The sequence below is a fragment of the Malurus melanocephalus genome, unplaced genomic scaffold (assembly GCF_030028575.1).
Source record: "Malurus melanocephalus ecotype Western Australia unplaced genomic scaffold, MMel_1.1 scaffold_13, whole genome shotgun sequence".
NCBI classification, from domain to species: Eukaryota; Metazoa; Chordata; class Aves; order Passeriformes; family Maluridae; genus Malurus; species Malurus melanocephalus.
This window is the reverse complement of record NW_026623245.1, coordinates 1,578,065-1,593,722: the sequence shown is the minus strand read 5'-3', so window position 1 is coordinate 1,593,722 and position 15,658 is coordinate 1,578,065. Positions and strand designations below refer to the sequence as shown.

The 15,658-nt window shown below is 38.0% G+C and overlaps 1 protein-coding gene across 1 annotated transcript; it reads left to right on the top strand.

Annotated features, from left to right (window-relative positions):
- Positions 1–459: 459 nt before the first annotated feature.
- PNPT1 (polyribonucleotide nucleotidyltransferase 1) lies at positions 460–15,608 on the top strand. Its single transcript, XM_057382288.1, has 29 exons — positions 460–690; positions 2,132–2,192; positions 2,508–2,582; positions 3,005–3,110; positions 3,415–3,464; positions 3,919–3,982; positions 4,074–4,121; positions 4,774–4,887; positions 5,133–5,319; positions 5,495–5,546; positions 6,237–6,294; positions 6,444–6,540; positions 6,636–6,738; positions 7,517–7,587; positions 8,217–8,253; positions 9,010–9,076; positions 9,179–9,268; positions 9,576–9,629; positions 9,736–9,842; positions 10,420–10,491; positions 10,586–10,649; positions 11,231–11,314; positions 11,783–11,866; positions 12,503–12,609; positions 12,694–12,749; positions 13,321–13,399; positions 13,757–13,804; positions 14,149–14,307; positions 15,036–15,608. The coding sequence occupies exons 1-28, from the start codon at positions 473–475 to the stop codon at positions 14,302–14,304; spliced, it is 2,409 nt and encodes an 802-aa protein (XP_057238271.1). The 5' UTR covers positions 460–472; the 3' UTR covers positions 14,305–14,307; positions 15,036–15,608.
- Positions 15,609–15,658: the final 50 nt, after the last annotated feature.

The following is a 15,658-nucleotide window of genomic DNA, read 5'->3' as shown; positions in this document are numbered from 1 at the left end:
CTATGGGGCAAATTAATTCCAAATGTATGCATTTTTCCCTCATGAATTTAAGCCGGCGTACAGGCCTGCCCTTCAGGAAGAGTCGGGAACTTTTGGCGGTAACGTTACCAACCCCCTGGAGCCACCTTGGCTCCTGAGGCGCCAGAGGCGAGAGGAGGCAGCAGCCTGCTGCAGGTGTCCCYTTCCTCGCTCCGAGTCCCCGTTCGAGCGCGTTTTCCTCAGATTCTATCCCCAGCTGGCTCCAAGGCCACCTCAGGCGCCGCCTCGCACCTTTTTCTGACGCTTTTYCCCTCAGGATTCGAGGGTGGCGAAGCGCCCCCGCTCTGCGCCGCCTGACCCTCCTCAGCCGCTGTAGCGCCCGTACGGAACCGAAACCRGCGCGGCGGCGCTGCAGCCAATCCGCTTCGCTCTTACTGCGCTGCGCCGCTCCCCTGAGCCAATCGCGTGGCCKCCCTTTCCTGCCGCGGGCGCTATGGCGGCCTCCACGAGCTGCGGCCGGGCCGCGCTGAGCGCGCTGTCCCGGGATGGCGGCGGGGCCGYGGCGCGGTGGCGATGGGTTCTGCCCCCGCACGGCTCCGCTCTGCGGCGGCTGCCACCCCCGGGCCGCTTCGCCCTGCCGTGGGTGCCCGCCCGCGGCGCAGCGGCGGGGACCCGGCCTGGCCGGGCCGTGACGGTGGAGGTGGGCGGCAGGTGAGGGACTCGGAGGGGGGTGGGAGCAGTGCAGAGTGCTGCCCCGGCTGGAGAGTAAGACAGACGTGAGGAAAAACTGGTGCAAAATGCGGAATGTGTCGAGGTTATCTTAGTCGGGATGTTCTTTGATGTCAGCTGTTGATGTGTTTCCAAGCTTAATCAGCAAGGAAGCAGACCGACTCAGCCTTGTCATCGCTTAATTAGGGGCATCCGGGAACTAACAAGCCCTAAGGATGCAGTAAATCAAGATGCTGATCGTGTCCATGTGTGCATTGTCAACTTGGTAACATACTCGAGGCTACCAAGTTGATCAGAGAGATGCAGACCTCTCGGGTGAGGAAAGGCTGAGAGAATTGAGATTGTTTAGCCTGGGGGAAGAGAAGCTCTGGGGTGAACTAATTGTGACTTTCTAGTGCCTAAAGGGGACCGACAAGAAGGATAAAGAGATTATTTATGAGGGTCTGGAGTGACAAGACAAGGGGAAATGGGTTAAAACAGAAATACAGTAAGTTTAGATGGGATATTAGGAAAAAAGTCTTCCCTGTGAGGTCCTGACACAGGTTGCCCAGAGAAGCTGTGRCTRCYCCATTCCTGGAAGTGTCCAAGGCCAGGTTGGATGGGGCTTGGAAAAACCTGGTATAGTGGAAGACATTCCTGCCTGTGGTAGAGGGGTGGAACTGGATGAGCTTCAAGATCCCATYCAAACCATYCTGTGGTTCTATAGCTGCACTATGTTCATTATAACAGTAAAAATCACACAGGTCACAAGGGCCTTGCCCAGGTGTTCTCTGAGCATGCGAACAAGTTACCTGGAATAACTTACATAGGAATTACTAACTAATCATCATAGAGGGGATGTGCTTGGGAAGGAACCAGCTCTGGATTTCTGTGTGTGAATAATGGCATGGAAAGCCCAGAGGATGTGCTGGGCTTGTGGAATAGCACCGAGCACCCAGGCTGCACAACTGTGGAGTAAATAATCCATATCTGMCTTTTGATTGTGTCATCATTGGCGTGTTGCACTCCATTCTCTGCCACAAAAGGGAATATTTTGCAGCATTGGTGGGAAGTGGTGTTCTCTAAGTATGGAAGCAGTTCCCCTTGTTTTGTGAGGGCATTTTCCACTGGCTAAACCCCATCTGCAACAGGTTGTGATTCACGYTGGCCTCTAAGGCATGGATGTAACTCCTGTTGACAGCTGATGTAGCTGCAAGGGTTTGCTTCAAGGTGAAAGAGGCAGGACACTTGAGCTGAAAGCACTTTAAGATAATTTAGTCGCTTTGGGTCAAAGAATTTCAATTTCCAGGAAGATTTTAAGGAAGATTTTTGTTTGGTATGGCGCATGGCCTTCATTCTGCAATTGAGGCTGTAGATGAATGCAGAAATTGCTGGAAAATTTACATGAATTCACARTGGGTAACAGGTTATTCCTTTCCTTTAGAAAGATGGAGCTGTCTTCTGGAAAACTTGCAAAGTTTGCTGATGGATCTGCTGTTGTTCAGGTAAAAAAAAATAGTTAAAATTTGTGCAGTTTAAAAATTCCTGTATCTTAAAAGATGTTATTTGGCTGTCAGAGCCTACTATATGTGGGATATAGAGCCTCAAGTGACAATTTTATCTGTAAACAAGCAACAGCTGTATTTTATAGAAAAAAAATTACATTTGAAAAGCAAAAATAGTGACGTGAAGTGTGGATTTATGTGGTGGTTTTCTGAAAAGGGTAATTCTTACAAATTATTGGCTTGTGAATAAATTTGGAACATTGGGAGTTGTTTTGTTCGCAGGTAACTTCAGTTTATCTTTTTTTCTTAACCCAGCTAGGTGACACAGCAGTAATGGTCACAGCAGTCAGCAAAACCAAGCCCTCTCCCTCTCAGTTTATGCCATTAGTGGTAAGTACTAATGAYAGAATTAGTTTTGTGCTAGTCACTGGTCACCTTAGCAGTAATAATCCTAAAACAGTAGTGTTCAGGATGCTGGAAAGAGTGAGGAATTCACACATTAGATGACAGACCCTGAACTTCAGAATTGCAGCYGATGATAAAATGTCTAGATGTCCATGGTCCCTCTGTGGATGAGGGATGAGCCCTGGATGTTTTCTGCTTTGGCTTAAGTAAGGCTTTTCTCAAAACTCTAGAGAACAACATCCAAGCACAGGTGTTATAGTTTGGTTGCATGGAAAACTGGTGAGGCTCAGAGGGCTGTGATTATGAAGGGTGGGTTGGAACTGGATGATCCCTAGGGTCCCTTGTGTTTCAGTGGCTATGCAGTAAATAATCAGTTATTATTAAAGATCCTGAATTGTCTCTGWAAGGTTGACTACCGTCAGAAAGCTGCTGCAGCAGGAAGAATTCCTACAAACTATCTGAGAAGAGAGCTTGGTTCCACTGATAAAGAAATTCTTACAAGCAGAGTAATAGGTAGACTGAAACACTTTATTTATAATGTTTTTTTTTAAATTTTGTCATTTCCTCCTGGGTATCTGAAAARACAGTCCTTTATAACTGCTGTTTGCAGAGCTGATAGTTTTTAGTAATGTTAGAAAACAAACTTGTAATTTATTGTTTATCAATGTGATTGAAATTTTAAAGTTATTTATGTCATGCTAAATATATTTGTTTAAAAATTTGTTTTGAATGTTTCTCGTGGGGCTATTGCAAGACAAACTGAATATTAACTACTGAAAACCAGCTTCTTCTTAGAGTTGAATTATTTCTTTTGCAGATCGGTCAATCAGACCACTCTTTCCAGCAGGCTACTTTTATGATACGCAGGTAGGTCATGCTACCTTCAAAATGGAAAACTGGGATATGGCCAATGAAAATTTCTTTATACAGGCCCTGGTTTAAGAAAAGCTCTTTTTTCTTAACATCAAGGAGGAGTTTGCACTTTACAAACCAGTCAAATWGTGTAAGGCTGCTTTTTAATTTGTCATCTCCTTGTCTTAAATTATTTTTATTACATCCTAATTTACAAATATTGTCAAGAACAGATAAAGAGGCTAATAGCAAATGCTTTATATATGTTATGATAAAATATTATCCATTTGTGGGGTGGGTTTTGTCAGCTTTCTACTTTAAACATGTGGAAAAATGTCCACGTGTAGTATAGTATAGGCTTGTGTAGATACATGGAATGTGAGAGGTTTTTTAGTGTTCTTAGCGTTGTATTGACAGCTAATAAAAATGTATAGGTCAAAATTATTCATTGTCTTTTATCTTATGCCAGATCCTTTGTAATCTTTTAGCAGTAGATGGTGTCAATGATCCTGATATTCTGGCAATTAATGGAGGTAAGAGGRCTGTGAGAAACTACTGCTTCTGTGAGATTTAATAGGATTGATTTTTTTTTCTTTCTAATCCAGATTATTTTCTTCATTTCAGCTTCTGCAGCMCTGGCATTGTCTGATATCCCCTGGAATGGTCCAATTGGTAAGTAAACATTTTGAAATTATGGGTAATTTTAGTGTAATGGAAGATTTAGACCACAGTTGGTGCTTTGCTTTTTTAACAACAAGCTGAATCTAAATACTGAATTTTAAGCACTGGAAATAATTTTGCAATTCATAGGATTATTGCACTTCAAAGGATTTTTTTTCTGGACTAAATACATTGCTGGGAGGAATTACAATCCAGAAATAGTGTACTATARAGACCAATAAATTAATATTTTGTAAGAGAATCTTATCCTTGAAAAGCATTGTTTGGAAAATAGCTGGTTCAGAATATTTTCCTACAGGAATTCAAAAAGAGATTTATTTCATTGTGAATATTTTCTGAGAAATGATCTAGCCAGGAACAAACGTTTAACTGTATTTTCCTTTCAATTGCAGTACAYTCACAATATTATGTGTAATACTACTTGGCATTGTTTGTCCTATCCAGTAATAGTATCCAAAAGAAAAATAGTATASATAATTTTGTCTTCTAGATTTGTTCTTAATGTACAGTTAGCATGCTAGTATTTTAAAATTAATCTGTAGCTTTAATTACTATTTTGAGCTGTATAAATTTCAACGTAAAATGATGTCCTAAATATTTTCCTTATTATTATAGTAAATAACTTTCTGGAGTTTCTTTGCAGGTGCAGTAMGGGTGGGGCTGGTGGATGGAGAGACAGTTATCAACCCAACTCGAAAAGAGATGGCTTCTAGTACTCTAAATTTAGTTGTTGCTGGAGCGCCACAAAGTCAAGTTGGTAAGTACGTTAACTGTTGTCTGTTGAGTGCTTGAAAATCTTTGCAGGTATTTTTCTTATCTTTGAGACATGTATTTTTACACAAGGATAGGAATAAATAACAGTGATAGGTAACATTGGGTTAAGTAAAATAAATTCCATTATATTTATGCAGTTTCGTGTTAATCTGTAATTTTCTCAGTTGGGTTAGATTGCTATTGAAAGTGAAATAGGAATTTATTTAATTTTTAATTTTCCATTGCTAGTTATGTTGGAAGCAACTGCTGAGAATATATTGCAACAAGACTTCTGCCATGCCATCAAAGTGGGGGTGAAGCAGRCCCAGCAGATAATCCAGGGCATTCAGCAGCTGGTGAAAGAGCAGGGTGCTGTCAAGAGAACTGTCCAGAAGTTGTTTATTGCTCCTGAAGAGATCGTGGAGTATGCAAAGAAGTGAGTTCAGAGCAAATAACACAGATGTAGGAATGTTTGTAAATATCAGTCTGGTGCTTTCACCAGACTGATAATTCACTAAGTATTTTTCAAATATTTAGTCCTCAAAAAGACCCCTAATTATAGAAGTGGTTTTGAAGTTGTGTTTTCAAAATTTTTCCTCTTCTCCCCAAAGACTTGCTTATGACAAGATCTATGCAGTGTTCACAGATTCAAGCCATGATAAAGTAAGTAATCAATCATGATATAATTATTTTCTTAATTAATATCACAATGAAACTATAGTAAGATTGAGTTCTTTGAGCTTTTAGCKGTTTAAGCTCCGTCCCTGGAGATGCTTAAGGRAAGACTGGATATGCCGTGGTCTGGTTGACCTCTGATGTTCTCAGAGRTCTTTTCCAGCCTCAGGGTTTCTGTAATACAAGCCTGTCTCCTTTCTTGCATGTATTTGTAATAGWAATAATAAATTATTCTGCAAATTCCTRTCTATGGAATATTTMTATTATGTGGAGGTGGGGACTCACWTTTCACAAGGAGTCACATGAAGAAGATGAGTGCAAATGGGTACAGGTTACTCCTGAGAGGTTCTGATGGGCCCAAGAGCAATGTTCTCCTTRGGAGAAATTATCAGCCACTGGAATGGGTGGATGGATGAATGGATTCCCCATCCTAGCGCACTTCAAAGATTCAGCTGGGCAGTGTGGTGGGCCATCTTGTCTARATTRTGCTTGTGCCAAGAGAGGTTGGACCACACAACCCTTGAGGTTCCTTCTAGCCTGAGATTGATTTTTGAATTTGTGTGACAGTTCTGTTCCTTATTCCTTAAAACTTAACAGATCTTTAAACCAAACACACCCTCAAACCTCTGTTGTTGTTCTTACTTGTAGCGTTAACTGGTTGCAAATCCTGTGTTCTAGATTTCGAGAGATGAGGCAATCAACAAAATAAGGCTTGAAACAGAAGAACAGCTGAAAGGTATTATTTTTTGTTTCCTTAATATTTAGAGAATGCTTGAATGGGGCACTACTTGGAGTTACAGTGTGCTCTTTATTTGAAGTTATTTCAGTAAAAGTTCTGTAAAATTAATTTTCCAACTTCAGATGCAATTTCTTTTTTATACTCAGAAAAATTTCTGGAGGCTGAGCCTTACGAAATCATGGAATCCTTCAATGTGGTTTCAAAGGATATTTTTAGAAATCTTGTTCTAAATGAATATAGAAGGTGGGTGTGTCAAACTCCTACTGATGATATTTCTGTCAGCTGTTAATCCAAGACTATAGTTTAACCGATCTTTTAATTCCTCTTTGTCACTTCAGGTGTGATGGGAGAGATTTGACTTCCCTCAGAGACATTAAATGTGAAGTGAACATGTTCAAAATGCTTCATGGATCAGCCTTATTTCAAAGAGGTCAAACACAGGTAGTGTCATTTAAACATCAGAAATGATAAATGAATTATCAAAAGCTGTAAGATTTCATTTAAATGCCAGGTTTCCTTTTTCTTCACATTTAAATAGTAATAACTAGAAATGGTGTGTAGGTTGGTAAGTACATTGGTTCATAGGGCAATGCTAAATTGTGCACGTCATGAGAAATCTTTTTAAAGGAACTTCATATGAAACCTGAAATAAATAAGGAAATTTTACCAAAAAAAATTTGCAATAGCAAGATGATTTTTTTCTCTTCTTTGCCAAAAGTGTCAGTTGTTGGGTGGATTGAATTAAGATTGTCCTCGGGATTCGGCCTTCTTTATTTTTATAGCTCCTTTGGCTAGAAGACCATCAGCCATTGATCTGAATTATTACACTGACTTTGGGTGGCAGTTGCAAACAGTGATTTATTCCTCAGTGTTGTCCCCTCCCCCTAAAAATAATACCCACTGAAGGTCTTTGTGGGAAACAGGCACAAACATCTGCATCTGGCCCTGTCTCTTAAATGTTTCTTAGGGAGCAAACTGCTCTTGACTCCTACTTAAGAAACATTAAGTTAGTATTTTAAAATGTGATTGCTTGTAAGATTGTATTATCCTTGTGGATTATGAATGACTTTGTGTGATGGAGAAAAAAAAGGTGATAGGTGATGGCATCTCATTTGCTGCTGAACTCATTCTTTTTGATGCTTCATAAACAGTTAGAGTTGTGAAGGTAGAAGTGTTTAAGGGGGGATTATTTTTTTATTTTAACTCATTTTTATTTCAGGTTCTGTGTACAGTTACATTTGACTCTCTGGAATCGAGTGTGAAATCAGATGTTATCTCAACAGCAGTAAGGTATGTATRTCTTGGTGCTTTGGCAGTGGTAGTAGGAGGGTGAGTATTTAAGCACATTTGATAAAACTCCCTTGAACTTTGACACAGATACTTTTTTTAGGACTGAAAATTGTGTAAAATTAGACTTGKAAGTGACCTGATCAAGTGATCATGGCCATTGGTTTGTGTTAAGGTGACATTAATTCCAWAGGTACATGTTTGAAACTGGAGATKATTAAAGTAACATCASTCTGGTTTGTATATTCAAAATATTCRTGTTCCTTTTTTAATGGAGCAGCAAAAATTTAACGTAGGATGTAGCAAGCAGGTCCTTGCACTTTTAATGTTTTATTGCTGAGGGCTAAAGTGAAATTTGTTCCCTTTAAAGCCACAGTTCAGTGATGTCATCCCAGTGTGGGAGTTTTTACATTTTCATGTCTCAGCTTAACTTTTACTGAAGGGTTTTTTTTTTGCCCTGGAAGTGTTTGTCCATATTCTCTAATTTTGGTAACTGTGGGTGATCAGCAAATGTGTTGATTTGTTGGTTTTGGCTGGGTCCATTTGTAAGCATRGCAACAGAATCTTGAATTACCTGTTGTGTGTAAATATGTTTGGTTGCTCCTTTTCTGACACCGTCTTGTTTTTAACAGTGGAATAAAAGATAAAAACTTCATGCTGCATTATGAGGTGAGAGTTTTCCTGTGTCACACCTATCTGCATGATGCTCAGAAAGGCTTCATGTCTTGCTTTTAGAGGCACAGTTGATCACTTCCAAGTATAAATTAACTCTAGATTTGCTAAAATGTATTTATGTTAATTRATGCATGAATGTTTATGAACAGAAGTGCTGGTTTCCTGTAAAGCAGTCGGTAATTTGTAAATTTTCATTTTATATGGCCTTTTTAATGCCATAACATTAGGTGAGCTCCTTCAGAACAGGTTCTTASTGAAAGCAGGATTAACCTGTGCTATTATTTTTAGTAAACTCTATTACTGTGTTCAGCTGATGTGCCACAGCAGTAGTAAATAAATGCTTTTATGTCTTGGMTCTCTCTCAGCCTTTGGAGCTTGCCCAAAGTATTTCCTACAGGCAACAGGCATATCTTGTTCCATTATCTCTGTGACAGCAATAACATTTCTGCTAGGTTGTTTGACARGTTTATTTGGAGGAAGCTTCTTGTGTTGTTTCTTAGCTACCTTGCTACTGYTTTATTCTCCTTTATTCCGTGCTAGTAAATATTTGCTAAACATTACCTAAACTGGTCCTGGTTTGCAAACCAAGTGGCTGGTAGCAGTTATGTGGTGGTTTGATTATTTTATTTTTAATTTATTTTTACCTTGAGATGCACCAAAACTTCAAAGGKTTTTTTTTTCCTAAGTGTGTGTTTTAAAATGGAAAAGAAATGCAGGTTAATTTTCTGTGTACGTATTTTTGCTTCATAGTTTCCACCTTATGCAACCAATGAGATTGGCAAAGTTACTGGGATGAACAGAAGAGAGCTTGGACATGGTAAGTCCAGACTAGAGAAATGCCATGCTGCAAGTTTCAATATTTTATCTGATTTGTATTTATGGATCACTTTGTGGTTGCTTTGTTTTTTCTTTTGAACAGGTGCACTGGCAGAACGAGCTTTGAAACCAGTTATTCCCCAGGATTTCCCATTCACRATCCGAGTTACTTCTGAAGTCTTAGAATCAAATGGTATTGGGATTTTCTTGTTTTTAACCTAGTGCTAGAAACTAAATTTGGTTATTAAAAAGCTTAGGTTTGACAAACTTGACTTTTAGGCATGTTAAATTATATTTCAGTTTAAATGTTCTTAGTAACRATTACCTGAAATATTTAAAATTTAAAATAAAAAGCATGTATATGGCGTGAGCAATGTCTCTTCCTTGGTTTAATAAAATGGAGCATTTTTATGTCATAGATTGATGAAAATAACTCAGCTTTTATTGAGACCCATTTTTGTGTTTAATCCCTTTTTTTTTTTCCTGTGTTTCAACTCCAGGGTCCTCTTCAATGGCTTCTGCRTGTGGTGGAAGTTTGGCCTTAATGGATGCAGGTACAAAACATGGCACTTCTAAGGATAAACACATGTGATAACATGTTACTGGCTCTGGAAATGATCAGAAGCTTCAAAAAAGAAGTTTTCTTGCTCTTACTCTTAGGAGTTCCAGTATCGAATGCAGTGGCAGGTGTAGCCATAGGTCTCATCACCAAGTGCAGTCAGGGAAAAGGGGATATMGAGGACTATCGTTTGCTGACAGACATCCTGGTGAGTGTTCCTCACATTGTTRTTGTTGCTTCATGCTGAAAAATGCCTCTTTTGGCCCTCTTTTGTAACATTGTACCAGTTAATTCTGGAACGTCACTCCTGGAAAAATTAGTTGTACCTTCTCTCTTTTAGCTCCCCAATTCCTCCCTTATTTTGAAAAAAAWTTATGAAATGTCCAATCATGTTTCTTATTTTTTGTGTTATTAGTTATTTCAGCATTCATAGGCTTTCTCCTTCCAATCAATTTTGTTTTTTCTCATGGAGGGAAAATATTAATAGTTCTTGAATAATTTACTTAAAGACAGAACATATTGGGTGGAGAATCAGCACTTGAAAGAGTGGCTGGGGAGGATAATGTGCAGCCACCAACAACACAAAATCAGCAGTGGATCAGAAACTTGTCCACAAAAGCCCTTGATTTCTAAGGAGAGAAAGGGACACTGTTAATGCTGAACAGCAAAATAAGGCTGAAGAAAACTTGGAAGTTTTAAGAGTAATTCTTCTGTACTTCAAGTRTGGTGGGACCTGGCACTAGGATAAATGACTCCAACTTGGTTTTCTCTCTCTGTGCTGGCAGGGAATTGAAGATTACTACGGAGATATGGATTTCAAGATGGCAGGCACTAATAAAGGGATAACAGCACTGCAGGTATTGTAACATTATATCTTCCTCAAGTGAAACTCTCAGAGAGCATTAGAAAAGCTTTACTGACATTGATGTCACTTTCTTCTGTTCCTGTCAGGTTGATCTGAAGCTGCCAGGAATACCAATAAAAATTGTGGTGGAAGCTATTCAACAAGCTACAGGTAGGTCCTGTATTTGCATAGCAAATGCAAATCCATAGTAAAATGGATTTGCACTCATTTTATCATACTGCATGATAAATGGTGCTAAGTTCTATGAAACTAAATAATAAACTATTCATTTTTTTGTTCTTATTGGGGAAAAAACAAGCTTCTATCTTCATAAAATGGGTTTGGCATAATAAATAAGCTCCAAACTAACTTTAAAGTGACTTCAAACATTGCATGATTTGGCCTAACACATGTTACATTACTTTGTTTAAATCCAACAGGGTCATGTTATGAAAATAACAGCAAATTTTTTCTCATTTCCCATAAATTCTGCTATATTTATTAGTGAAACTTGCTGCCATCTGTATTCTGACATGTGCAGATAAAATATTCTTGAAGCACATGAGAAAATGAAGCTACATGGTTTAATAAGGATTTAATTAGTTGGAAAACTTTCAGCTTGTCATTCTCCAGTTAAGCAGGAGACAGGTTTTGATGAAGGATCTTTTTCTACTTTATAGGAAGAACTATATCAATTTATTTTATATAAAATTACTGACTTTTTTCCCTTCTTTGCTTCCCATCCCTTTTAGCTGCAAAGAGGGAGATTTTACAAATTATGAATCAAACACTGGCAAAACCCAGACCTAACAGAAAAGAAAGTGGACCAGTTGTAGGTAATGTAATTGTTGGAGTTCAAAGCTTTTATAATTACCTTTTTAATAATAAACTTTTGCTTGAAACAGCTTTTTTTTAATTGTTACATGTTTTTGCCCCTGCCCCATGKGGTTATTTTTAATTTGTGGAGGGATTTTCATTATTTGGGGGATTTTTATTGCAATGTGGGGCAGCAGTGTCCTATTCCATTGTACACCAGAAAACAGAATCTAAGTGAAGTTTTGTGCTACTCTCACAAAATAGAATTGATACAGATGTCAGTATCAGTATGGTTTAAGGTAATTTGCAGTCATCAAAGTTACTCTGTGTCTTCATTTATTTCAGTTCTTACCTGTAATTACACCCACATCAGCAAATAACACTGGTAGCTGTAAAAGATGAAAAGCTAAAGGAATGTGCCTTTTCTTGCGATAGCTTTCAAGATGATTATATTTAGCATTTCAAACGATTTTTAAATGTTCTTTCAGAAACTATCCACGTTCCATTATCAAAAAGATTAAGATTCGTTGGTCCGGGGGCTTATAATTTGAAAAAACTTCAAGCACAGACCGGTGAGACATTCTTGATTCCTATGATGATTTATCCTAATGTGTTTCCCTTTGCTTCAGATTTGTATATTGAGCTGTTTCAATGCTCAGTAAAAATGAAAAAATACTGTTATCTGTAGAATACCAGATGTAGATGTTCTGCTTTGGACCTGAAACCCTTATGGTAAACTTGATTARTGCTTCTAAGGGGATTGGGGTGGAGAAAAGGAGGAAAACTCATATTTCCCTTAGGTTGCAAGCCTGCATGGTCTGGCCACAAAACTACTCYAGAAGGGCTGAGAATTTTACCATTCTATCTCCAAAGCACTTTGAGTTTCATCAGCTATTAATGCAAGTTTTATTTAAAATCTCTGGGAAATTGATTCAGAACCCTCAAAATTTATTCAGGATTTTTTCCCCTGCCTTTAAAAGATTATAAAAATAATTCTGTGTTCTTTTATGGCCCCCAAGTTTATCCAGGTATTTGTAAGGAGATGGTGGCCATGCAATTTCATGTAAAGCTGAACAAGATTAAATAATGATTAGAAACCTCAAGTCTCAATGAGTCTGTGCAAAATCATTCTGCTCTGTGCAAGTCTTTACTGAATGTGACTTTTTGGCAATGTGCACCTAAATGCTCTCCTAAATCCCCATTTTAAGGTGTGACTGTAAGTCAGCTGGATGAAGAGACATACTCTGTGTTTGCTCCCACGCCAGGGGCAATGCACGAAGCTAGAGAATTTATTGGAGAAATCTGCAAAGATGATGTAAGGACAGACTTCTGGTTTTAACTTTTTCACTCGGTTTCTGTGAATTTGTCTTACTGTTTGCTTTTTTTTTTTCTTCTACAGCAAGAAGTTAATTTGGAATTTGGGGCAGTTTATACAGCCACAATAACTGAAATAAGGTATAAAAACTGATTTGGAGTGGAAATTTATTTATTTACATAGATGTATTCCTGATATATAAATATGATGTAAAACAATAATTGATTTTTAAGGGTGCCAAACTTATGCTGGGGATATTGACACATGCATCACTCCTGATACTTTTCCTTTTTCGTTCCTGATTTATTTTGTAAATACTTTGTTTCCTAATAAAGCTGTTTATTTTTGCTACTTGTTTGGTTTTTTGAATGTCTCTAAATTATAAAAMTTAAGGCGTTTCTCATCTTTGGATCTGAAAGAGGTAGCATGAATTTGCTTTTCACTCTAACCCAAGACTTGTCTTGTAAAAATTATTTTTTGGATGGTACCTATTGCTGAATTATACTGCCCTGAAATAAGAACTTCTGATYCACTTCCCATTAAGAAAAAAATGACCAGGCATGTTATGGTTGATAAAAGATTTTTTTTAAAAGGGATGAGTAAAATTTTATTCATGAGAAGTTTACTAATGTTTGCTTTGGGGACCATATGCAGAGTGAAACACAAACTTTTCTTCATGCACTTAGAAATAACTGCTGTTTTCTGCTGCAGAGATTCTGGAGTGATGGTAAAACTGTACCCAAACATGACCCCAGTATTACTTCATAATTCTCAGCTGGATCAAAGAAAGGTAATCCATCATTAAACAGGTATAAAATGGGCAATTTTATTTACTTTTAACCAGTTGTCATGTCTGTAACACACTGTTGTCCCACAGTCCATTTCCTGGTTAAAAGTTGTTAATTAGCAGCACCTCTTTGTTTAATTATGTCTGCCCTGTRCTTAACAATCATGTGGCTGCTGCAGTCCCTTTTACACCAAGGCCTTTAGCTCTGCAATACCCTTTTCTATGTAATATTCAGAAACCTATTGTTCTTAAGGTAGTGCTGGGCCCCTCTGATTGAAGTGTAGTGTGAAGAATCCTTGAAAGAAGGGATTTTTATAACTAACACTGATAAATTTATTTCTGAAAAACACTGTGTTCTAGATTAAACATCCTAGTGCCCTGGGATTAGAAGTTGGACAAGAAATTCAGGTAATTGCTTTTTGAACTTTAAAATGCTAATAAAATGCTGTTCATATTTTAAAATTATATTTTTTTTCTAATTTTTTATGTAATGTTTATGGAGAATGTATTTTCCCATATTGGATTCCCTTTCTGTGATKATTAAAGGCCTGCTCATTCAAATTAAATTTATTTAGTGTCATAYTCTTGCTATTTAGGCACCACATTATGTGATAGCAATGTAGGCTAAATGATATGTATTTGTGGGTTTTCTAGCATCAAACTGATAAAACCAATCCCCCACCTCTTAAGGAAAAATGCTATTTCCAGCTCTTTAAGTCTGTCAATGTGAAAGTGCTTTGTGTTGTTAACAGGTTAAATACTTTGGCCGTGATCCCACTGATGGCAGAATGAGGCTTTCACGTAAAATTCTCCARTCCCCAGCCACCACCACCCTGAAAACCCTGACTGACAAAAACAGCATTGTCCTGGGAGGGGCTGTTCCACAGACATCTACGTCATCCCAGTGACAGGTAAGGCCAGAGGAGCAGCTTCAGCTGACTCAGTACTGCATTTTACAGCTCTTGTGAAGAATTGTGTCAGTCTGGGTTTATACTGAGCAGTTACCTCTCAGTGCTGTGCAGGTACTGCTTGCCATCTGTGTTGAAGCTTATTGGGAGTTAATAACTGGCCCTTCACGTGCTGTAGTTGTAGAGAGCTTGATATTGTAAAATTGGTTCAAATTCCTTGACAGTCTCAGGCATTCTGGATAGCCCACTCTGTCCAAAGCAAACTTATTTGTTTATCTACAATATCCTTTTTCTCTACCTTTTAAAGAAAAAAAAAACAGGACATTGGAAGAGAAGGAAAAATAAGCTGCTTTCTTGACTTAAGTCAGTAATGATTCAGTCAGTTAATAAAATGGCCAAAGCTCTTCCTTAGAAGTAGTTTTGCAATATGTATTTGACTTTCAGTAGGCTTATGCCTCAACTTTTCCCAAAACTTATGCAGATGTTCTTGTTCTTAGAAAGTTGCTTGAACAGGAAGGCATCTGACCTTAAAATCAGGAGCAGTTACACAGCAAGACTGGCAAATGAAAAGGCACAGTGCACCAGTGGTAACTGAGGGCAATCTTCTAGGCATGATTGACAGCACTACAAGAGGGGAAAATTCACTGAAGAAATCTTGGTTTTAAGAAATGTTTMTTTAATTTCATACCTTGGAAAAATGAGTTGGTTACAGAGTATTTTCTCTTTTTCAGGTACAAAGGTGTTYGTGGAAATCAAAGTGACCTTTACTAGCAATCTACATGTTCTTGCAAGAATCTGCAGGTGGATGGTAGTGAATCATATTTATAAAATAGACACTATTTACGCTTAAAGGTGATGTAGAACTTCGGAGCCTTTAAATATATTAAAAACTTCAAAATAAAAACAGAAACAAGCAATGCCCTTGTCTTGTGTAACAAGGCTGAGATGAGAATRTGAGAACATGGAGTTCTATAGACTGAGAAGATGATATTTCAGTGCTTAAGATTCRTCTCATTATCAACTCAAAACTGAATTTGAGAAGCAAGAATTGAATAACKTTTGTGGGAGAAGGAATTATCCTTTGCACTTGGTTAAGAGGTACATTTGGCCMAAGTTTTACTGACTTTGTGTACAAGTGYTCAAGACTGAAATGYTGAGCAAGACATAAAGAATTGGAAGTATCATCTTTACWTCTATCACTCTCAAAAGCAGAACTTGGCTGAAACATCACCCCTTATCTGGGTTCATTGGCACTAACTTTTAAAATATGTAATTAAAACATTACAATTAAAATACTTTTTTTTTTTTTTGAATGAACAATTGATGCAATAAATCCCTAAAATACTCTCATTAA